Below are 24,536 nucleotides of genomic sequence, written 5' to 3' on the forward strand. Positions count from 1 at the left end.
ACCTTTTCCTAAAAGGGTAACAATTTTTGATATACAAATAGATCAGTTTCATATCATTTTACACTATAAGAACAGAACACCAGCACTATTAGTCTTGAGAATAATACTTCCTTGCTCCTAACTCACTCCAAAAGACATACCTGTTATCCACCTCAACACACATGGTCCAATCAGCTAGTGCTGGTTCTTGCCCACTCCGCTTCCAGGTGTACAAGGTAATCTTCCCATTCTCTAAGCCTACTGCAACAATATATCTATCAAGAGAACAACAGCATTAGTTCTGAAAGAGATTGCAGTAGGCAGCTCAGTGAAGCTGGCTCTAATGCAAGCTAGAAAGAACTAGCAAACACTATGTTGCATCTTGCCCTTCGAATCAATATTTATTTTCTCATGAAAATATATCACCGTTTAATTCAAAGCTCCTTCACAAAAAATAAGCAAAGCAGAAACCTGCAAAATATATTTGGTTAGGAAAACAACAAGGAGCTTATTACAGCATCAGACCAGCCAATATTGTTGGAAGAACAAATGTGTTTCAGGTGCATTAATGCTCCCCTCCCCTATTTTATTTTTTTCTCATGTTACACTGTTTGGAGAAGTCTCCATACACCTGAAAAGAAGGCTAGGAAATAAAAAAGGAGAGTTAATTCAGTTCAAAGAACGGTCAAAATATTTGATAGGTAGATTTTAGGAGCTGTTTAGCCACAGAAATCACAAAAACAGCATTACAGAAAAACAGCAATACCTTCCATCAGGAGTAAGCACACGGCTGACACTAACAGCAGTAACAGAATCCCCAGCATCCAGTACTGTTGAACAAGGCTTGACCGAATCCAACATATTCCCTTCGGTGGTCACAGATAAATCACACTGTCCCCAGATAATGACCTGTAAGAAAGAGAATCATCTAGGAATTTTCACTTTCATCTTTTTATAAATGCATTTACAAAAAAAAAAAAAAAAGAAAAAACTTAATTAAAATACTCCCAGGACACAGAACAAAGTGGATGACCCCTAAAACCGTAGTCTATCTACAAAGATTCAACTTCTTAGACAGTCTGTCTGATTTCATTAAAGATACTGACAACAAAAACAGATTCAGTTATGAAAGTTAAACTTAGAGACCCGTAAGAGTTACGTGACATATGCTTGTCTTACTGTATGAAAAAAGAAGGGAGGAAGTCCAACTGGCAGACTGCAGTCTTGTACATACATATCCAAGCACTTTATTTAGCATATGAAAGTCTCACTAATTTCTGTGGTAATACACACAATAAGCTTTTTGTGTATTTGTAGAATATGGGCTCATTAGAACACAGCGTTTGCTAATCTAAAATACATTTCCAATAATTCTAGGCTTTTTAAATTCCTTTTATATTAATTACCTTTTTGTCCCGACTGCCAGTAATAAAATACTTGCTATCTGGTGTCCAATCACAAGACCAAATGATTCGACTGTGAACAGCTGTATTTTTGTCTGTGTATGCACAGCAACTGAAATCTGGTCCTGGAATAAAACATACAGAGGAAAACCCTTGCTTCAACTACTCTGCATATTAAAAGTAATTGTTATTCTTACTCTATGTAAGAACTGCAGGAATACTTGAACATTATTCCGCTCATCTTTAAAGCAACTGGGAACACTTGGTACCACATAAATATTCTTTCCAACATTTACTGCAATGATAATTAGTACGTATTAAGACCATATCAGTCAGACCTCATAGCATTAAAACAGTAAGAAGTCTGACCTTTTACACACATATCTGTTTCAGAAGAATTTAAGTCAAGGTATAAGATCTTCAGGTTCTTTCTATACAAGTTTTTCATAAGAACACTTGACTTCAAACATTTTAGTATAGTACAACATTTACCATATGTATATGTATCCCAGATAATTTCACTATAGTTCCTACTTAACAGTAAAGCCCCAAGAGCTTAAATCATAATCATCTAATCGTAAAGACTAACCTGTTCCCAAAGAGACAGTCTGTCATTTCAATATGCATGCAATCAGACAACAAACCTGATCAGCAGATCAGTAAATGGGAATGATTTTCCGAAGTAGAAAAGGCTGTTGTTTTGGAGCGTAGACTTTGAATACCCACTTCTTAGGATGCCAATAGTAGCAGTTTTGCTTTACACTGATACCAATATTCTTTGTAGACAGAAAAGTTATTGATGAATAGATGAAAAGATTTCCTCTACTTCCTATAAGAATTCACACTCCTTAGCCTGAAACACTGTGTAACTACTGTGGACAATATGCCAAGCTTTCGAATAGAAGTCTGAATAGAACAGAAATCTCAAGCCAGGATACAACCGGACACTGTCTGACGGGGCCAGAACTCACTGCCAAGTCTCTAGGAAAACTCCATAGAGCCCAGTAGTGTTTATCTGCTATTAAGCCAACAGCACAATGATAAACGTTTTCAGCAGAAGCATCTGTTCTAGGAATCCATTAAAGTGTTCAATAGCAATCTCCTTATGATTTTGCAAGGCTCAAAGTCTTAATGAGAAAGTCAACTGAATCTTTACTATCAGCTCATTTTCCAGACAGAGCCAGTCCTAGTCAAATTAATCAATTGTGTAGGATTACCAGAAAGCCACACCAAAAGACAGGGATTAATCCTGTCAAGAGTCTCTAAGTGTCATGCCCTGCAAACGGGGACAAGGCAGCTCTATGCGGGACACGGGTGTAGCAATAAACGTTCCAGCCCAGCCTGCACAGACACCAAGATGAAAGCTTTCCTTGACAGAATACCAGTTTGATGTTCAGGCATTACACTCCAGCACATATACTTGCTTTCAGTAAATCTGAAACATACAATCACAAGCAGAAGACAGGAGGACAAACAGCAGACTTCATTACATCCATCAATCAAACAGCATTTAAGGTCTGATTATCTTCTTCTCCACATTTTAATTCCCTTTCTAGCTTTCCGATTTCACAATTAACTGCACTTCTTAAAGGCACAGGAGCCTACATCACTATTAATTCTTAAGCATTTTAAATAAAATGGCCATTAAAATACTTCACTACTTCTCTCTCCATGGGAACATTTCTAGCGACATGTGGACATGACTATATGGAGCTAAAATAGTAAGTTAGCCTAAGTAAGGGCTGCTTAGCATGAGTAGGCCCAACATTGTGAAAGGTCAGAAAGGCTCTGTAAGGACATGACAAGGAAGAAGACATGAGGAAGAATCTGCTTGCACAAGAAGAAACAGAGGAACTTGAGATGCGCAGCAAACGCACAAGGCAAACAGCAAAGCCACAAGAAGAGGAAGTTTTCTCGAAGAAAATCAACCAATCAAGAACTGTATCCATGTAATCTTTAATCTGTAATTGCCAATCGGAAACAAACATGCTTGCTCTTTGCCATAGCATCAACATATAAAAAGCAGCCTCTGATTTGTAATAAACGGCTTCTTTATCACTCTCATAGAGTTGTCTGAAGTCCATTAATAAGTGCCTCCATCATCTTTCAAATATTTTGAAGCCAAAAACATAGAATAAACCGCAAAGTCTTCAAAACTCTATATCCACTTTACGTATCTTACCTGACTCTGATGAGTCTTGGTTCCTCCACAGTGACCAATTCCTGTCTCTGGAAACGGCTAATAAAAATTTATCATCAGGAGAAAATGCCAGCTGAGTAACAGTCAGATTGTGAAATGACAAACTTTGCAGTTTCTTCCAAGAAGCAGTGCTCCACAAAATAATTGCTGCATGTTCTTTTTTAGAAGCCTACATTGATGGAAAAAATATCAGTGAGAATTAAGGAAAGCAAATACGGAAGTCCTATGTTTCAAACTACTAAGATGTTAGGGGCTTGTCTTAAAATATCTCAGTAAGAAAACGTTTTATACCTATATTTGTTAGCGTTTATCTTACTAATACCTTCAAATGAATCATATATAATTTACGACTAACAGTTTAACCGCGTTCACTCCCACTTTTGCAAGGCAACTGCCATCTATACAAAACCTTTCACATTTAAGTGAAAGAACAGAATTCAGCCAAAACTGAATTCTGATGCCTGGTCTGTCAGCTCTAGAAATGTAGTGGCACTTTTCACTAGATGGTGCTAGAGTCTTTTCTTACCTTGCATGCTGAGGCAATTACAGTGTTTGAATTATTGCAAGCAACACAAAAAATTTCATATCCATGTCCATATCTGAAATAAATGTGAAAAGATGTTTTAACACATCATGGTCACTTTTGCAGTATGTATTATGTTAATTTAAATCCCTTTGCAAAAATGAAAAGCACCTGCCAGGAACTTCTCACCACTGTTTTCGGTATTATATCCCAAATAATTCCTAATACTGCTCAGTATTCAATATAAACATCTGCATAAATTCTTTTGCATTGAGGAACTGACTACAGAACAATCTCTCCAGCCCATTCCATAGTCCTAAAGCATCAGCACTGCAGAAGCTACATTAATGATTAACAAAGCAGACTAAAGCAGCATTTAATGCATTCTCATTTTCTTCTAAAGCAATTTTAGCACTACAGATATGTAGCTTCTGATTTTTACTGGAAGATCACCAAAGAAATACACCACAAACACCCAGCCAAAGGATGCCTGTTCTGTGAAATACTGAAAGAAGATTTCTGAACTAGAGGACAAGAATCATGTCAGAAAAGGAAACCACCACTATAACCAAACCAAAACTTCTAGCTTCCTTCAGAAATACATTTTTAATCAGTCTTTGCACAAGTGCTGATGGAACTAAAGCTCATTTATCTGGTCTGGGATTTAACTAACAATCAGACTAACACAGACTAACACAAATTAAAATCAGTCATGAAACAGACTGGGAGTAAAAACTGGAGATGCAATCTGTAAACAACAGACAAACATCAGCTAAGTAACAGTTGTGTGGGGGGCTTCCTTTGACTCTTAGCTCTGAAGAGACAGACAGTTCTCTTAATAAACTCCTGTGGTCAGCAGTGTCGCAAGGAATTTCTTATGAGATCGATGTTCATGGGATTTCTCTTGCAGCCAAAACAGCCATCTGTTTTAACGACAAATTACTGTCTCTATCTGTTGAATGAAGCCCAGAAGAGTCACTGCTGGGCATGTCCCATAGACAGACTCCCACACTCATGTCTGAAGATTGGGGATGCACTGCCTTTTCGTGAAGAGTAACTGTGGCTGGGCCTTCAGAGGAGAGAGAGACTGGTGGCTGCGCTTAATTGGAATGTTAATTTGCAAATCTGATTGTATTTTATAACAACGAAGGTATTACTTCGTGTCTTCCGCTTAATTTGTCACCAGCAGTTTTATCATAGTGCTTACTTTCAAAGCACATTCCTGGAGACTATTTTGTAGTGAAAACCACTGAAAGTCAAGTTTCTAAAACTGAAAAGTATTTATTCCATGAAAAGTATAAATTTCCTGAAATTCAATGGAGGAAAAGTAACTTGTGAAACAAGTCCTCAGTTACTTTATCTCCTAAATGCAGTATTGAAGAGCACTTGACAGAAACATTTTGAGGTTCTGTATGCAACTTTGTTCTTGCTAATTAGAAGCATTAAAATGTAATCTTTCTCTTTAAAATAAAACCTAAAATACTGCCTTTTGCCAAGTCACATGAGGAGGATTATCATAGGTCAGACCAACAGCCTACATAGCCCAGTGCTGTCTCCAGTAAAGAGAATAAAGCTAGTGGCAATAGGAGATGCTGTTTAAAAGACTGTATGAGCCTTGCAAGTATAGAAGCTCCAGTACAACCCCTTCCCCTGTCCCCATACATGCAATCTGATCCCTTCATTATGTAGTACAACACCAAAAAAAGGTTCACAATGGAGGGAAGCAACTGCATGAACGAATAATGAAATGACATTTTCAACCACAAGTGATTTTGCCTTAGTAATGTGCAATACATAGCATTTTTGCAAGCACAGGTAAACTGACTAAACTTGCATAAGTGTCCAGACGAATTATTACAGTAATTTTCTAATGTGGAAAAGGATCTCTCAAGACTTCCAAGTGTATTACATGAAATGTACGTACATATAAACATGTATATTTATTTCAACACTCAGGCTTTAATCTCAGCCTGCTGCATATAAACTCTCTACCATAATTTTCGAAGAGGATAAAGATTATCATACTCTTACAGGATTTATCATATTTTTATTTTGAAGTTATTAGACTATGTAAAAAATTCAGCAGTTCTTCATACTAAAACCTACTCAAGGAAACGGTTTTCAAAACCTCACACTAATCCTTCAAAATTTGGTGTCAAGTTAGAGCTGGGAATACACAAATGTCAATGACAAACAAGCTATTTTTAGTAAGTCAGTTCCTCGCACTGTTTTTCGGCTGCTATGGCAACTCGAAATCTACACTACACGATTTCATGCTACTTCTTTCAAGATTATCCTGAGCAAAAAACCTGAAAGTGTATGAATGCTTTACATCTTGTTGCTCTTGCATAAAAGAATCCCTATTGTTAGCGTTTTCTCTAAAAACAGAAAAAATTGCTTAGATAAGTCACCTGAAGACCATCACAAAATGCAGTTATTTTAATGAATGCAGGGTATAAAAGCAGATAGGCAGTACTCCTGTAGCAGAATATCAAAGATTAATGTCTCACTAGATTTCGAGAAACGTCAAAGGCAAATGAGAAAAATTTTGGCCTCAGGTCCTTTTTGCTACTTACAGATCCCTCATCAAACTACTCACGTGAGTGAGTGCATTAGCAGCCATAGCATGCACAGGAGAAGCAGCCAATATAACAGAAATTACAAAATGTGCAGATATGCTCTACTATTCACCGGCTTCCCTCCTAGAAGCACTTTTGAGTATAAACACAGTAAAAGAGCTGAAAAGCATTCAAAGAAGATTAACGGCCTATTGAAGGTAAAGACGAGCTCCCACAAAACCTCCCACTCTGTTAAATGAAAGCAACCTGCAAACTGTCTTCCCAAAGCTTTTTACTTCCCGCCCCCCAGCTGAAGTCACAAAACTGGTGATGCATAAAGGTAGCTGTAATCATCAGCAAAGGCTCAACATTCTTCTTGTTTCGGCCTGAGACCACTCATTCAGAAGATTCAAAGAAATAAACCCATAAGAACTTGAGATGATTCATTTCTTTATGCTATACTTTGAAAATTGATACTAAAACTTTGAAGACTGTCTAAGTGTAGCTAACATTACCAGGATCCTTAGAGAACAAATAAGGTGACAACATTCATTTCCAAATTGTTGTGAATCTCGGAAAAGAAGGAACAAAACACACCTGAAGAATTCTAAAATCCTGCAACCTCCAAACAATTCTTGTCATGACCACATAACTCTATTATCTTTGCAATCCACAACCCACCCTGTCAGCATTCAACACCCAAATGGGTTTGTAACCATTTCACTCAACATTCAACACTTTCTTCTACCGCTGGACACATCCTATTTCGGCTGCTACTTCCATCTAATGCATCTTACAACTCTGAGGGAAGCTCCTCCTTTGATGCCTCAGCCTTTACTTCCACACCAGAAAGACAAACTTGATCTGCAAGTCTGTGCCACAAAGTGGAAAGAAGCCGCAAACTCCTTACGCAGAGAAACTTTTTTCAGCACATGTGCTGAGCAAACAGACACAAACAAAGGCTGCAGCATGGAAAGAGAGGCCCACCACATTCCAGAGCACAGATAAGACCATGAAAACATGACACAGTTTCTTGTAGCAGACCAGAAAGCTTACTATTCTCTTGGAACAAAGAGGAAAAAAAACAGGGATCGGTGCCCCAAACAGACCTTCCAAAGACAAACATCCAAAGGGACAATGAAAGTCTGATCATTACAAATTCAAAAGAATAGCTTTGTGCTAAAAACCACACATATTTCACTGGTACAGAAACAACTAGTGAAATGAATTTTTGTGACACATCAGTTCTGACTGCCATTTTCTGCATTGTTTCTGAATTTTTATAGATATAATTTATTTATTTTACAAGCAATACGTTGCACACAAAACCAAATCAGGTAATAAAACAGGAAGAGTTAGAAGACCAGACTACATTAATACGCTGCAACAGCTTTCTGGAAATTTTCTATTTGATTTACAAAAAAAATAAAACTTACAATTTCTGAACTTCAGGCCACAAGGTATTCTGTAGCAAGTGATCCTCTGGAGGAGGTTCTGAAAGATATGTGTACAACATATTCAAATTTGATACTACATAATCTAAAAAATCAGCTAAATAATGCTTCAAGTTTATATCCAATGAACCTCATTCTCTATTTCCTACAATAGAAATGAATCGCATACCTGTAAGGATCAAGGGTTGAAAATAAACCTCAGGATACTGATTTGAAATGGTATTAAATGTTTCTTCATCCTCAGCTGGTTGAACAGCCATATCTCCTATTCAAAGTAAGGACTTCATTAGCTAGAGAGAACATACTTTACAGGAGGGAAAATCTGAACACTTATTTTACAAGTGAAAAACATTTATTGTTTTTACAATATAAGTAACTGAAATTAGGTTTCTCTGCATCCGGAGTTACAATAATATGAATATGAGAATCTAGTTATTCTAATACACATGAAAATGAGGAGTAGAAGAGGGGAAAAAAAATCTAACCTTTAGAATAATTCCATTCCAAGACTGACCTCTCTCCATCAGCGCAGTCTCTTTTAGAGATTCTTAAAGAGACTTTGATTTATCTGAAAGAAGCAGTCACCAGGAGTTGAACCTGTGCTTCCTCAACATTAAACCTTTCCTTCTGTATTTTAAAATGTTTAAGGCAAAAATCTCTGATACAAGTGATGAATTCCCAAATTCACTGTAGACCCTTAAATGAAAACCCATACTTGCAGAAGTGTATCTACAATTTGCAAACTTCAGCAAAACTGCCAGAGGCTCAGCCCTTAGCTTCACACAAAAGTAACAAAAGTAAATGAAATTCCTCAGTTAAGTTAAAATTCAACTCTATACTTCACTTTGAAGGTATTATTTAAGAAAAAGGTACAGACTTGTGGAACAGACAGAATTTAAATTCTTGCCAAATTCACATTTCAAATACGGCAGTTAAAAAAAGCAGGTACAGAGAAGTCAGCAGAACAGAAAGGCTATCTTATCCATCCTGTCTCCTCGCCTCTTGAAAAATAAATTTGCAGCATTTATTTAGTTTGAGACCACTATCCAGTCATTGCTCACCATGAAGATGCCACTGCAGAGTAAGCAAGAAGAGAGGTCTTTGGGGCTTTAACCTAAGCCACTAGTGCTGACAGCATTGGATGGGCAATGGTGGACAAGGTGGGAAAATTTGACAGCTTTTCTAGTTATACTGCTGCTGCTGGGTGTGCCACATGAAATCAATGGAATGTGTGTGTCAATACTCCAGCAGAAGGAAGTTTTGTTCCCTCTCTCAGTGGAAGGACTCATGAGAAAGCAGAATTAAAAGAGTTTTTGCCAAAATACATTTTATGAGTTAACTTGAAGTACAAACAAAACTACTTTTCTCTCACAGAAGATTTAAGACAATTTAGCTGTATTGCCATTGAAGACTCTGGAGACAAAGCTTATTAAAATGCTTCCTTTTTTAATTCACACCTTCTGATAAAGCTTTAAGCAGAGAACAAACAGGTCTGACCTAATTTGTAAATTCCAGTGTAAGCGCATTTTTATCACAGACTTTATTAAACACCAGATTACCAGTCCCATCCTGAGTCTCAAGATGCTACTCAGTTATTTTTATCATTCTAGACAGACGTTTGTCCCTCCCTTCCTGGTCCCCCCACAATGCAATCCCCACCACCTCTCCAAGAAATTCATCTGGTAACCCACCAGCCTTTACCAATAGAACACTAGTCACTGTTGGCTATCTAATTCTTCCTTCCCAAATACTTTCACAAAGCATCATTTACCTGGAGAAGGTTTATGGCTATTCTCACTGGACAAAAAAAATGTGACTGATCCCTCTCAAAGCAGTGTTTCTTCTATAAGCCTCTACAAAGGTGCTAACATTTGAGAAGGGTGTGAAAAGGACTGCAGATTATAGCTTTGGAGGTCTTTTACAGAGAAACCACAAGTAGCAAATTCTGAACCTAGTTTTCACGGCATGTTATTCAACACTAATTTTTCTGGCTAAAAGTCATCAGTCTTCTCAGGAGCAGGGTCGGGGGGGTAGTGAGCATGGAGAAAACAGAGGAACAATGGCAGGTACAGGAATTTGAATAATATCCTGCTCTGGCTACTCCCAGATCCATTACAGGACAGCAATGAGCCCCAGCATCCATATGAAACTCATCAAGATCAGTCAATATTGGAGGCTCTTGGGAGCGTGGCATAGACTGAGAGGGGTTACTTCCTACAGGGGTGTGGGACACAAAATGGAAAGCAAAAAGAGCATTTTGGGTTTGCACAAGACATTAGAGGATGTTTAGAGGAGAAAAAGGCAGAGAAAGGGAGGAAAGATTCTCACTTGTGCTTTTTTTTTATTATTTTTAAGCACCACATTTAGGTGCTAGCAGAGAAATAAACACTTTGCACAATTTTATTTCTAGATTCTAAACTTGCAGTCAAGCTTACAATGACACCCTAACAAAAAGATGTACACTAAAACAATGATTTTTAAAAAAAGTTTCCACATGAAACACCATCACCATTATTTCTCATTAGCCGCACCTTCAAAAACAGCTTTATTGGATAATCCCAAAGCTGGCACAGTTGCACCTTCTGGAAGATCAGATGATTGCTGAATTTTTTTTTAAAAAAAAAGAAAGAAAGGTTACACACAGATTGTCATGTAGGTTCAGATTTCAAAGGCCAAAGTTTAAGGAATACTAAGTTTAGTAACTTTTCTAAAGAAGTGAAGGGAGGCATTTTGAAAAACTCTCAACTCATCTAGAACACCCCCTGGACAAAACAAAGACCAGTACTCTGCCAGGAAAAAAAAAAAAAAAAAATTCTAAGGCCTCAGCTCAAGGGTTTTTCTGTAAAGCATGCATCTTCATCCCTAATTACAGCTTTTCTTCCACAATTTTATTTATTCAAGGATATACATGATAATTAATCAACTGAGAGGGCTGCAGTTTTTAATTCAATAGGACTGGGAAACAGTCTGTTCTGAGGTGAAATAATAAAGCACCATTTTGGAAAAGAGGAGAGAGGGTGAGTGCCTGTGCCCACAACTTCGAACACAACCCAAGTACAAAGCACAGAGATGTGGCTGGAGCACATGGCTGTTTAGAGAAACACAGATGAAAGAAACAATCAGACAGAAAATACTTCCATAAAGGTACAGGGGAAAAAGCCAAAATTTAGAAAGGGTAAGTGAACTTGGGGCCCTTTGTGCAGAGATGCAAAAAGATTAGATTTAATAGCTGTAAAACTCCTTCCTTCCAATGTCTGAAAAGTTCAAAGAAAGACTGTTTTACAGAATCGGATTAATTTAAGTGACAGCTTAAAATACTATGTTATTTATTTAAATGTTCATAATTTGATGAGAAAATGTATGAGACACACACACCAGTCTAAGGTCTCTAAAACAAAAATGGTTCTTCATGATAACCCAAAGTATAATATATTCCCATGGATCTTAACTGAATATAATCTTACCCAACTCTTTTGAATATAAAGCTGGCTTTTTTGGGTTTAAGTATTTTTTTGGGAAGGCATTTCAGCTAAATTAAGAAAAAGCTTACCCACTTTAATGAGAAAAAAGCATTCACAGAAAACAATTTCAATAAAGCTATTTAAAAGTAGCTGTATCATTAAAGCTTGTAAAGCCTTCCTCTTTAAACAAAGCCCATGTGAAACACCTTGTGATATCATGGATCAAAAATTACCACTCAGAGGAAGAGCTGATAAGGAAAGTCTACATAAGTAAAATAATAACATCTGCCAGCATTATAAAAGCACAATGTTATTTGTACGATGTCATTAATGAAAATGCTTATGAAGTCTCATGAAATTAAAGCACGAAATAGCAACTTATGTAACTTCTTGCTATCAAAAATTAATAGATTTCTTTCCCAGATATTTCAATTGTTAAATGAAATGGAAAGGCTAATCCACCTCTGAGAAGTTGCACAGAAAACACTGCTTTTGAGCCAGAAACGCAAAGAGCACGCAAGGCACTGTACAGAGGCACCTATCCCAAATGAGGTCTGCTCTACGAGACGCAGAGAAAAAGAGAATTAGATCTTAAAGCAAATGGGGAGCAAGCAAAGGACGGCAACTCTGCAGCCTTATCTTTCCGCGGAGTAGAAAGCATACTCAATCAACAACTAAGAACTGGAAGGTAAAGGCCTCAAGAAAATTTCCAATGCCAAGAAGAAATAAAGCATGAGAAGTACCATTTGTAAATATTTATATGTAACAATTAACAAAAGTGCTGAAAGCTATTTCCAAGTATACAATTAAAAAAAACAACAGCACATAACCACACAACAATAATTACATCTAGACAAGACTACTACACCCTTAAATTAAGAAGCAGCACATTCCCAGGCTTTGTTGTTTGCTTTCAAATCACCAAGTGTGTACAGTAGCCTACTTGGTCTGACTTATTTCAAATTTACCCATACTCTTTGCAATCTTCAGACACTAGGTCTTGTTTAGTTTCATAGATTTCATAGATTTCATAGATTTCTAGGTTGGAAAAGACCTTAGAGATCATCGAGTCCAACCGTCCCTAATCCCCATTACACCATATCCTCAAGTAGATCATCCACCCTATTCTTAAACACATCCAGGGATGGGGACTCAACCACCTCCCTGGGCAGCCTATTCCAGTGGCTGACAACCCTTTCAGAGAAGAAATACTTCCTAACATCCAACCTGAATCTCCCCTGACTAAGCTCATACCCATTTCCTCTTGTTCTATCACCCAACACTAATGTAAATAGCCCTTCCCCTACCTCCCCACCATCCTTTCTCAAGTATTTGTAGGCTGTAATCAGGTCTCCCCTCAGCCTCCTCTTCTCCAGGCTAAACAGCCCCAACTCCCTCAGCCTCTCCTCATAAGTTTTATTTTCCAGCCCCTTGACCAGTTTAGTCGCCCTTCTTTGGACTCGCTCCAGGAGCTCAATATCTCTCTTAAAGCAAGGGGCCCAAAACTGGACAAATACAATTAGTTTTATAAGACAAAACCATAAAAGCATGTATTAAACAATATACATGAAAGCAAATAGAAGGGAAAGGAAAAACGAGGTTAAGATTTCAAAATCATTTAAAGGTGTTTTTTTTATGAAGCTTAGTGCAATTTGGCATTTTCTAAAGCATTAATTTGATTTACATGAAAGAAGGCTGTCTTCACTTAGCATTGCTTTACTACACTTACATGGGAGCACAGCTTCTCCATCGAAATACCAGTGATGTTACTGAAATTTTCTATAAAATTCTTGGGGGCATGAAAAACTCGAAGCACTTTTTCATCTGCTCCCGACACAAACTGAAACCGGCCAGTCATTGCCAGACAACGCATGTCGTATCCATGTACTTGAGGCCTCGCAATTTCATGCCAGGTTACCTAAACAAACAGACGTCCAGTTAAAACACAATTCTTAACCAGAGATGCTGCAAGATTCTGAGTTCCAAAAAAGTACTAATACTTTACTTGCTGTGTCCCTGCAACAGATATGTTTTAGGCATTTGCTTATCTTTGTTACTAAGGGCACACTGCACTTACTGTGACTTCTTCATGCTAGACAGTCAGGAATAGGACCTGAGTTGCTTGAGCAAAAGGAGGATTGTACGCTACTTACTACTTTCAAAACTGTAGCTCTTAAAGACGTAAGAAAGCTAGGGATAATTACCTTGCTTTCTTCATCCGCTTTTCACAAAGCATAGCAGCACTGATGTCACTAAGCTACAGGTTCCCGCTTCCCCTCTCCTTGAAATACTTGATTTTAGTGAGACCGTTCTATAGAAGTTTTGCAAAAAATTGACAAAACCAAAATAGCTTCTTACAGGAAAAACATCTGGAAAATCTTGATGATTTTAGAAGTGTTTCCATTTGAAATATAATTTTTTTCTAGTTTCCTGAAATATTCATATCCGAAGTATTAATCCAAGAAAATAAGAATTAACACCTGACCAGAAATTAGATAGACAAGTTAGTTTTATGTTCACACTAAGCAAAGACTACTTACAAAATAAGATATGAAATTATTTAAATTGCTTTTCTAAAAATCTAATTTATTCTACACATTAAAAAAAAGAAATCTATTCTTCAAAAAAACTCCTTTGTTTTCTAGCAAATACACTTCCGTTTAAAAAGATTTTTAGTAAGTGACATTTGCTACTACTCCTACATGATACTTCAGTTGGAAAAATAAAGTGTGTACTTTTCAGTTAACAGCTAGCAGAATCAGAATTAATTTAATCAATTAGAATTACTTTAGACTACTTCAGTATTACAATGCGTGGAAAAATCGCAGCCAAGACAGAATTTACATTGTATGAGATGTTATACAAACATAAAGGCAGGCATTATGTTGACTGCAAACTGCATATACCACACTCAAATTTGAACTGAGTTTCAAATATCAAAGCTTCTCACAGAACCTGAATGGGATATTTGAGAGATCCTACAAAGTATTGTGTTTTCACATTTTCCAATTTCTCATTTTCCAATGAGAAAAAAACATTACTACTTAAAAATAAAAACAAACAAACAAGCAAACCCCATCCCAAACCCAAACAAGTGAACAATGCCATAAAACATTCTTACTCTTTACTAGGTGCATCTTTGCGTACTTTAGAACACAGCACCTAACAGGAAATCAAACAAACAAAAAAAAACCCCACCAAAACCCAAACCTCAAAACACAGCATAAGTCATGCAATAAGTTTCTTCCAGAAAAATCAGGGTGCAAATTTGAATGACAAATTAAAGCTGATTTTTATCCCCTATTTCAGATATATGACTCTAGTACAATACCATAACTGAGATTTTAAGAAGGGATAATTATGTGCATTTAACTCTTAGTTCTCTTTTTAATGAAAAAACCCTGCGTACTGAGCTGTATTACTAACTTTTCATAGATATCTGAATCATCCATCGTATCTTGTTAAGACAAACACCAGATGTCACCTGTTGTAATTTTTCAGATGCTAAACTCAGTATGTTAAAGAAATCAAGGCATCTAAGTTCATGAGCAGCACAGCTAACCACCTGTCTTTCAGGGTTCAGAAGTCCTGAACACAGTCCTTCAAATGACCAATTTTCATCTCAGTGCTCCACCTCACCCCACCAACAGGACACCACAGCTTTCCCTCACACTCCATGCAGCATCAAGTGTTGATGCTACTTGGATTTAGATCTGGCCGAATCAGCCAGGTGGCTGCTCCGCATCAGAACAGGAAGTACAATAATTCAGTTCACACCAAACTTAGATATGAAGACTGCAATCACTCTGCTAAATCAATTAATTCAAAAGTTTCAGAGACAGAAGGAACAGCTGCATAGGTAAATCATACCAAGTTCAGTGCTTTCAGAAATAGGAGAAAAATTTAGCAAGCGGCCTACATAATGAAGAGCGGTACTTCGGTAGGTCAGTGAACATGATATTGACAACTCTTTTGAATGCTGCCAACTTACATCAATGTGCTAGTGCTGGACTTTGTTTCCATGTGTGGAATCCAACATACTATCTTTTCCACAGAGCTGCTGTACCCTCCAATTGGAGATTAGGGGAAGAGGCAGGGAAGGAAACTGGAGATGCCCTTCCTACAACACAAGGCAGAGCTTAGCACTTGGGCTGGGATTGCCACCACTTCTACGTGGCTGGGAAGAAGAGAATCAAGGAAGCGGTGTCAAACTCACTCTCCCAAAAACATTAGACATCCTGTGCTGGTCTACACTGCAGAAGCTTTGATGAGACAGTTGTAATAGCCACCCTTTGCCTCCCACAATTAATAGCACAGCTTGCACAGCACCTTATGTGACTTCAGTGAGTCTAGTTTCTGCTAGTTTCGTCAACAGAACATTAGTACTGTTCTACCAGAAAAAAAATTTATTTTTAGATGACGAAAAAGCATGAGCAACTAGAAACAGGGGCTTCTGCGTTCCTAGACAGGGTTTTCCACACCAAAATTTAGACTTACTTTGGAACACACAAAGTTATTTAGGAATAATTCTTCCTGAAAAGTTCCTTGCACAGGTACCAGCTGCACTCATGCAGTTCAGATAATCATTCCAGTAAAACAGTCACAGTCATAAACAAAATAGTGTACAAAATACAATAAGAACTTGGCTTAGATGAAGCTTGTATAAAAAAAACACGCAACCAAAGTCTAGTTTCTTTATGATTATCTGCAGCAGTGCTTAGCCAAATGTTAAACAAGGGCAATAGATGGTTATTAGAATCAGCCATGTATTCCTCCCTCTGAATTACTGACTCTGGGAGAGCACTAACTGAAGGTAACCCAGTGGTGAATTCAGGATTAAACAGCAGTCATGCTACATGATTGCTAAAACTCTGCCACCAGTACTCTTAAAGTGAAAACAGCACATATTGAATAACCAAATCAAGCATTTACACAAGCAGTTTTGAACAGATCATGGCTTGAGGGAATTTAAGGTTTGAGTTAACATTCAGGTGACTTTTTCCAAACTCAGGACAGACAAGTGCTCTTCACCAAGGAGTAAAACCACGACACTCACAACAATCTTTGAAGATCATACCTCTGTGTCTTGTTTTCTTTTCCATGGAGCGAAGAGTCTCGTAGTTTGATCAGAACCAACACTGATGATAAACTCTCCTTCTGGATCCCACTTTACATCCTCTACGCTGTTAAAATGCCCTGAAATCACAACTTCTGGAGTCCATTCTTTCTATTAAAAAAGTCACCAGAGAAGTAAGAAGTTTTCAATTGACTGATTGGCATATTCTAACCAAAACAAAAGTGTCAACATCCTCACTGAGAAAAAAAAAAAAAAAAGACTTTTGAAAATAGCAAATTATTAGAAGTCAGAACGGCTAAAGAAACACAAATACTGATTTATTGCTTCAATCTAAAAGAAATTGGTGTTATTGGTTTAACTGCCACTTCTGAACAAAGCACAACCCACCAAGGAGTTCAGTGACTTCATGGTTCCCACAGGGAAGCAACAGGTTATATTATATTCAGAGAAGGACTATTTCAATCATTAATTTTAAATTGTACCATTACATTTTTCTGTTAACAAAAGAGCTTACCTCAAGTGACATATTATTCTTTTAAACACTAAACATAATAATAAAAAAACGTACCTTATTAACTGTAGTCTGTTTCCAAAGGTGTAGTGCTCCATGAAAAGCATGAGCGACAATCATTGAACCATCTGGACTAAACTGGCAGTCAAAAAATCCAAGGGTATTGCCACCCACTTCACCTACTCGCACCTGCATTAATGATCAAAAGTAAAATATCCACAAAAACGGCTTTCTATTCAAATAAACTCATCCTAATCTCATGAGATTAAAATTTAGCTATAGGCAAGAGTTCACATTACAAACGAAAATACATCACTCTCTTTTCAGGCCTCTCGCTCATCCTGGATTGCAGTGTCGGGACTTACCTGTTTCGGGATCGTTTGCTGGAATGGGTGTTGGTCACCAGGTGGTAAGCAATTATACTGTGTGTCACTTGTTTGTATATAATATTTTTGTGTATATATTATTTTTGTGTATATATATGTATATACATATATATTCATATAATAATATTGTTATTTTATCATGATTACTTTAAAATTTATATTATTTATTAAATTGTTCTTATCTCAGTCCATGAGTCTCCTTCCCTTTTCCCTTTTAATTCTGTTCTCCGTTCACCGGAGTGGGAGAGGGTGAGCAAGTGGCTGTGTGGCATTTAGCTGCCATCTGGGTCAAACCACTATGCTACTTCAAGCAGAAAGGCACAAGAGCTTTTCAATGGAACAGGGGAAAAAATTAAATACACTACTGTAATTCTCCTCTTTCTCCTGAAAGAGGATTAAAACTTTCTTTGTGACAGGAAAGACCATAAACAATGGTTGGCATAACTCAACGCAAACAGTTTTGGCTGAACTACTGCAATTTGGAAAAGCAGGTCAACTGAAAACAAAGACATCTACGAAAACACTAGATAAAACTAGTTGTACTACTTGCTTATTTAAGATGATCCACATGAGAGCAGCATTCAGACTACTACAGTGAAATGTGAGTATCCAGCTGAAATGGAAGAAAAACTTCATGGCAAAGACTATGAACAAGTTACTGTGAGTAAAAGCAGGCTTGTGAATTGCGTGCCAGCTGCTCTGCAGTAACTGCTTGAGTGTACGTTCCCACAAGGATTAACTACAAATAACTCAGGATGGTTTCTTCCTCTTCTTACCGGAGCACACAGTGTGTGTTAGTATGCAGCACCAGGCTTGCTATACTATGAAAGACAGTTGAGCATAAACTCCCCTTAGAAACTCCACAATACAGTAATAAGGAAGCAAAGAAGCAATAAAAATCATACTACATCACACCATTTTTGAAAAGTATAGTTTTACTTGCAACACAGCATCAGAATGAGTATTTTTGCAAGAAAATGCTTGTGCCTTTGTCTCCCAGCATTTTATAGAGTTTTTGTTCCCTTCAGTACAGACACAATGCTGGAAGCACAACTTCAATACAGCAGTACTTAGTGTGAGGAAGACTGACACTTGCCTGTTCTAGCCAGACTCCAGATTCCTTATCAGGTTCCCAGATGATCACGGTTTTGTCCATTGATGCAGACAATATCCTCATTGGTTGATGCATGCTGCCATCTACAGCACAAGGAAAACGATTACCTTACAAGAATGTTTTCTAAAAGAATTTGGTCATAGTGAAATTCAAACACGCCAAGAAAATTGTTCAGCATCAGAGACATGCAGTACTTAAACGCCAGACTTAACAGGCTCTACGTTCTTAGCAAGCATTCATTAGGAAGTATTGTATTTTTCAGCTGTAATCTCCCAAAGGAAATGTAAAACACGTACACGAGAACAACCATAATCTACTGTTTATTCACTCCAAATTGATATCGAAACAAATGTAATTTGGATGAAAAGCTAGAGCTTCACAGAGAGACTGCATAGCAATTGTCAGTTCTACTCCTCAAGTAAGTTTTAACTGAGAGATTTACAAGTTAAAACAAAACAAAGTTCATGCCAGTTTTCACTGGAAGCTTTTTTTTCCAAATTAAGTGTTGGAGTCACTGCAGACTTCAGTGGACTCTAGCACCTTGAAATACATACAGTAGTAAGGAACGTTCCCCAAAATGCAGTGAAACACTCCAGACAGCTGCTCAGCACAGCTAGAATGGGGAAGAGAGAACTGGTTCATCACGCAGTTCGGAAACCGACAGGAGAACCACTGAGGAGCCTTTCTTGAGAACAGAGACATTGGTGGGCATCTCATGAGGTGGTATCTTATGTCAGCACCAGACCTCCTACCTTCTGCATTGAGAATATGTCTCTCAGATCAGTCTGCCTCTGCTGAAGAAGAAAATCTATTTTGGAGTATCCAAGATTGAGCAGGCCACAGAATGCAAACAACTGCACCAATGCAGAAGCATGGTCAAGGACACCTAGAAAACTTCATGGTCTAATAGGACAGTTTTTCAGATTGCAGTGCAAGACTTAAATGCTTGCATTTTGCCTAAATCTTGCTTTAATAGGCAAAATCTATTTATTGGGGTCTACCAAAAAAAAAGTGAAAAATCAGATAACTAAACCAATATTTCTAAAGCAAGTCCTATGTCTTTTCACTACAGGTATTTTGACATTCTAATTGCACTCTACTGTTCAAGTCTTGTATATACACAGGCAAAGCTGTGCTTTGTACTGGTGAAGTCATCTGCCATCAGTAACTCTAAAACATCTCAGGAAAAAAGGCACCTTTGCCAATACAAATACACAAGGGCATTCTGATGGTGCAAGTGTGTCAAATCAAGATTCTCTCTCTCATACACCAGGCAGACACACACTGGCAAATCAGTACTGCAAACAAGGCTGTCACAATGTAAGGATTTAACAAGAAAGATAAAGGCTAGGGCAAAACGCAAAATTAAGCTGTAAATAGCATTTTTTTTTCAGTGAGAGTCTGCATTAATGCCTTAAAGCTACATGCTAGAGAAAACTGATACTCAAGGAATCCCTGGCATGTTATATTAATGCATAGAAGACTGAAAATTAATCTTCTGAATGTTATTTGTTCCTTTCTAGTCCAAGAAAAAGAGGAGTGCTCTTGAGTTAACGCTTACAGGCATTTCAAATACACGTATCAAGATAAAATATTAGAGATTAATTAAATTTATTTTTATTTCATAAACAACAAATCTATTACAATAAAGCCAGTAAAGCTCAGTTATTTTATTTCATTCATTAAAGAAAATACAAGTAAAAGACAGCAACATGCAACATACAGCAACAGACAGAGCCTGTGCTGTAAGATGTGTGGCACGTTCAGCCAAAACATCCATTGACTTCTAAAACGTTATGTGCAGGATTTAAATGTTTTCACAGTCCACAGTGACAAGCGAACACACAAACACAATACAAAGACATGTGACTGTACTCTGTGTACACAACACTTAACACAACTGCTAAGTGTTTGGTACCTTTTTACCTTTGGAAAATGGAGGTTGCCAGTGAACTGCATACACCCAGTTTTCATGACCAGCCAGAACTGACTCCAAAGTAATTGCATATGTCGTATCAGTATCTACCACAAATCAGAGAAAGCACATTTCTTTATAAAAGCCAAGAAACTAGATCACTTTTTTACATTTTCATTGCAAAAATCAACTGCTTTCATCATCTACCAATATCTCAATAGCCTATTGACATTGAACAGTTCCTCAAAAACGTACTTTGCTGCAAGCCCTGAGTACCAGATTGATGCTAAGAGGTCAGCCTGTTGCCTCAGAGTGGTATTACAGAACTCCTGGAGAGCTCTTAAGCAATTTTGAAGTAAACTCTCTGACATTGACTCTATCAACTCTTAATTTAAGCATATTTACACCTCCAAATGACTGTAAATACAAGCACTAAGATACTTCACACAATGACTCAGGATTTGCAGCAAGCAGCATGAGCACTTTTTACACATGACAGTCTACAAACTTCATTATATTACCTAAGTTGCCTAATAACTTACCCTACCATGTCAGCATCGCGAGCCTCTTATGTTGCATGCTCAAACAATATATTAAATAACCGTAAAGTAAGCCTGTATATACTTATCTGCTCTCTCCAGTACTTTTCTAAGGTTTAAGTAATAGCAGCACCTCTTAATGCATTGAATTTGAAAGAAAATTAAAGGTATGCCATTAAACTGGAAGAGAACTGCACAACATGTTACCTCCCACAGACAAATGCATCTCCTATATACTGCATTTGGAATATGTGTAACAATGCATGTTCATATTAAGCTCTCTCGCTGCTTTACCATTTTTTGTAACACATCATTAACTTTACATAGTCACAGCTTTAAAACAGTAACTCCACTTTTTCCAACAGCTGAATAAAAACAGTGCAGTGAAACTGGTCTCAGATTCTTTCAATACAAGAAACAAACTAAATTAGATGGTAACCACCCTGCTAGCTCTCCTGAAAACACCAACAGATACACAAGTAAAAAGTTGTGCAAGGGAATTTCACAGCTGTTACCTACCTTTGACAGTAAAAACATTCTCTTTCAGTCTTATAGAATCATCGTCAGTTTCTGGAAGTTGCTTTGATTTTGTACACACTTTCCAAATTCTTATCAAACAATCCTGAGCACAGCTTGCTAAGAAAAGGTCTTCACCTATTTGGTTTAAAATAAATAAATAAATAAATAAATAAATAAATAAATAAATAAATAAATAAATAAATGCCATGTTTTCATTGCTTTTTCGTTGCAACCACTGCCATGACTAACCTATCATCTTTCCAAACATGCACTACAGCACTATTCTAATTTTTCCTACTGTACACAGTACCATAAATCGCTGTATTATTTCAACATCAACTAATTCTCCTATTTCAAACTCTCTACTAGTTTGTAACACACTGACTATGGACTTTTCCCTGCTTATAAGGCAGGGAAGACATGGTAAATACCATACATATTGCACATATACTTCCCTACTACCTATGGCCTTTGCTTTTGAAATTCTGACAACCTCAGTACTCTTCAAGAACTTCTTTCCTCCTTTTTTTTCTTCAAGACTGTAGCATCCTCTAGGCCCTTTTAATTTATTTTTGCCACTGCAAGAACTATTTGATTCGTTGATGTCTGAATAGGTTCTCCTCTTAATCTCCTATTCTTAAAAAAAAAAAAAAAAAAAAAAAGGGGGAGGGGAAGAAGAAAAGTAATATTTCTCCCTACTTTCCCTCTTTTGAAAAAGCAGCCAACTCTGCCTCACTCAGATACAGACATTTGCATACTGAAAAAGGACAAGCTGATAAAATCCCATTTGTTTCCATTTAGGTACCAGTCAAGTAAACACACTTGAAGCAAGACAAAATGAAGGATGTGACTGTTCTGTATCAACCTTACTGTAGCCATAGTTTTGATAACTAAAATAGAACTGTAGTATAGGTTCAACAATTCTTATGTTTTAACAGGACAAAAAGTTCTATCTTGGTTTTTAGTATTTGCACCATTGTCTCAGGGGAAGAAAAAAAAAAAAATCACAACCACCAGAGCTTAGGTGCTACAGGGCCTCAAAGCCATCTGTTGGAGGGGTAAAACATTAGTACTGTTATTAAACCAGTATTCCACTTTATACATCTTTCATACTGACCACTGACTGCCCATTCAATGCCTCTTATCCAGTCTTCATGGCCAGGAAGTATTAATGTTTTCTGAAACTGAATAAAAATTCCTGTTACATCCTAGAAATGCACTTAATTACCGTCACATATCAGCAATTAGCTTTGGATTTTCACGTCTCTTATATTCACACTTCTGTTATTTGAAACTGGAAAAATAAATTGTTACTAAGGATAGTAACTTACTGATAGACTCTAAATAGGCCTTTTTGGTTTAGTCACTATTGAGTGAACATGTACCACATTATAGCACTTCCCATATATGAGCAGGAATGAATGAGAATTTAAGGTACTTACCTTCAAGAGGCTACAGTCTCTCTACGATACAAACAAAATTTTTTTTAAGTTTATCAGGCTTATAGTGGTACGCAAAGAATAACGTAATGCACGTATGACACTAAATGATTTCTATTACATGTGCGAAGTGGATGCAACAGCAGATGATGTGGAAAACGAATACAGGTAAAATCAAGTGTAAAAAGAGTAGATGTTTTGAAATTATTTCAACAATTAATTTGTAATATAATATTATTAGTAAGAATTATTTATGGGGCTAGAAATATTCCCTATGTTTCTTAAGTTTATTGACTAAGTTTCTAAGGAAGGTATACACTAAGACCTGTATCTGCTGATGGTAACTCTGCAGGAACACAGGCCCAAGAACACAGGAATGCAAACACAGTCCAGATTCCCTTTTAAGAACTTTCTTTAGTAGTATACTTTCATTCATAACATATACAATATTACCATTTTATTTTGATTCAGTTAAGGTATCAGTGTTTACTGCTTATTTAGCATTTAAACCATTTCTATTTGTCTTTGCCCAGTAAAAGGTCTACTTCCATGACATTTTTTTGATCACAAGTTGACTCAAAAAGTATGAAATAACCATTACAGTTAAAATGCTAGTGTGGTTTAGAATGAATAACTATCAATTCCGTTATTTCTGGCATTTTATTCTGCTAAATCCCTGACTTGGGCCTACTAAGAGTTAAGATTAAATGATAGCTTCTGCTATCAGCACAAGTCTGCAACTGAGTTCTCCTTCCCTACCTACAAAATAAAATAAAAATAAGGGGGCAGCAGGGAAGCCTTTCTCAACGTGTTGCTGCTCTTTCTCAAAATCTCTGTCTTTGGCTTCAGAGGAGATGGTAAGCAAGAGTAACTCACTCAAAGGAAAAATTTGTATGAGTATGAAAAATGAGTAGGAAAAAAACCACACTCAGAAGTCAGTGCCTCTCTCTTTGGTCCAACATTCCTGATATTCTTCAAAATCATCTTCCCATCAAACAATATTACACAGCTTCTCTTTGTTCTACACTTGCGATCTTAATGCTACAGAACGATTTGTATGTGAAAAACATGACCAGAATAGCTGAACAGAAACTTCCAAATCAGAAACTTTTGGTCTTAAGAATGTGTTCTCACAGCCACCTAAGCCTCATTTGGCTAGTCACTTCTGCACTCACTGGCACTTCTGTATGTGGCATTCCAGACAGATGTTTACGTTAAAAAACACTCAACTGATTATGTGTAAATAAAGGCAGGAACAGCCCAGGAAGTGAGATCAAACAGGGACCTAAAGGTTCTACTGAAGACTACATGTTTCTGGTGATACGTTAAAAAAAAATCTTTTTAGCAATTCAGATAACAAATAGAACACATATTTATTCATTCGTTTATATGATCTTTGACATAATACTCCGTATTTTACATTCTCCAAGGTTAGATGGTAAATTTATTCCTGACTGA

General features: G+C 37.1%; 1 protein-coding gene across 8 annotated transcripts in view; it reads right to left on the minus strand.

Annotated features, from left to right (window-relative positions):
• The window catches only part of ELP2 (elongator acetyltransferase complex subunit 2), a 38,512-nt gene that overhangs the window by 1,016 nt on the left and 12,960 nt on the right, over positions 1–24,536 (minus strand). For 2 of the 8 annotated variants that reach the window (XM_086609144.1, XM_086609143.1), the window contains 16 exons: positions 22,757–22,823; positions 21,640–21,774; positions 20,593–20,688; positions 18,649–18,749; positions 17,224–17,355; positions 16,656–16,805; positions 13,308–13,496; positions 10,649–10,718; positions 8,287–8,382; positions 8,100–8,157; positions 4,109–4,181; positions 3,565–3,751; positions 2,498–2,509; positions 1,386–1,501; positions 746–888; positions 141–254 (listed from right to left, as the gene is read on the minus strand). In XM_086609144.1, coding sequence (XP_086465270.1) covers positions 141–254; positions 746–888; positions 1,386–1,501; positions 2,498–2,509; positions 3,565–3,751; positions 4,109–4,181; positions 8,100–8,157; positions 8,287–8,382; positions 10,649–10,718; positions 13,308–13,496; positions 16,656–16,805; positions 17,224–17,355; positions 18,649–18,749; positions 20,593–20,688; positions 21,640–21,774; positions 22,757–22,823 — 1,739 coding nt within the window. Of the gene's footprint in view, positions 1–140; positions 255–745; positions 889–1,385; positions 1,508–2,497; positions 2,510–3,555; positions 3,752–4,108; positions 4,182–8,099; positions 8,158–8,286; positions 8,383–10,648; positions 10,719–13,307; positions 13,497–16,655; positions 16,806–17,223; positions 17,356–18,648; positions 18,750–20,592; positions 20,689–21,639; positions 21,775–22,756; positions 22,824–24,536 lie in introns of all 8 variants that reach the window. The other 6 variants (XM_086609147.1, XM_086609145.1, XM_086609148.1 and 3 more) reach the window with 5 other exon arrangements.

This window comes from Tauraco erythrolophus, chromosome 3, assembly GCF_009769465.1.
Source record: "Tauraco erythrolophus isolate bTauEry1 chromosome 3, bTauEry1.pri, whole genome shotgun sequence".
Classification (NCBI taxonomy): domain Eukaryota; kingdom Metazoa; phylum Chordata; class Aves; order Musophagiformes; family Musophagidae; genus Tauraco; species Tauraco erythrolophus.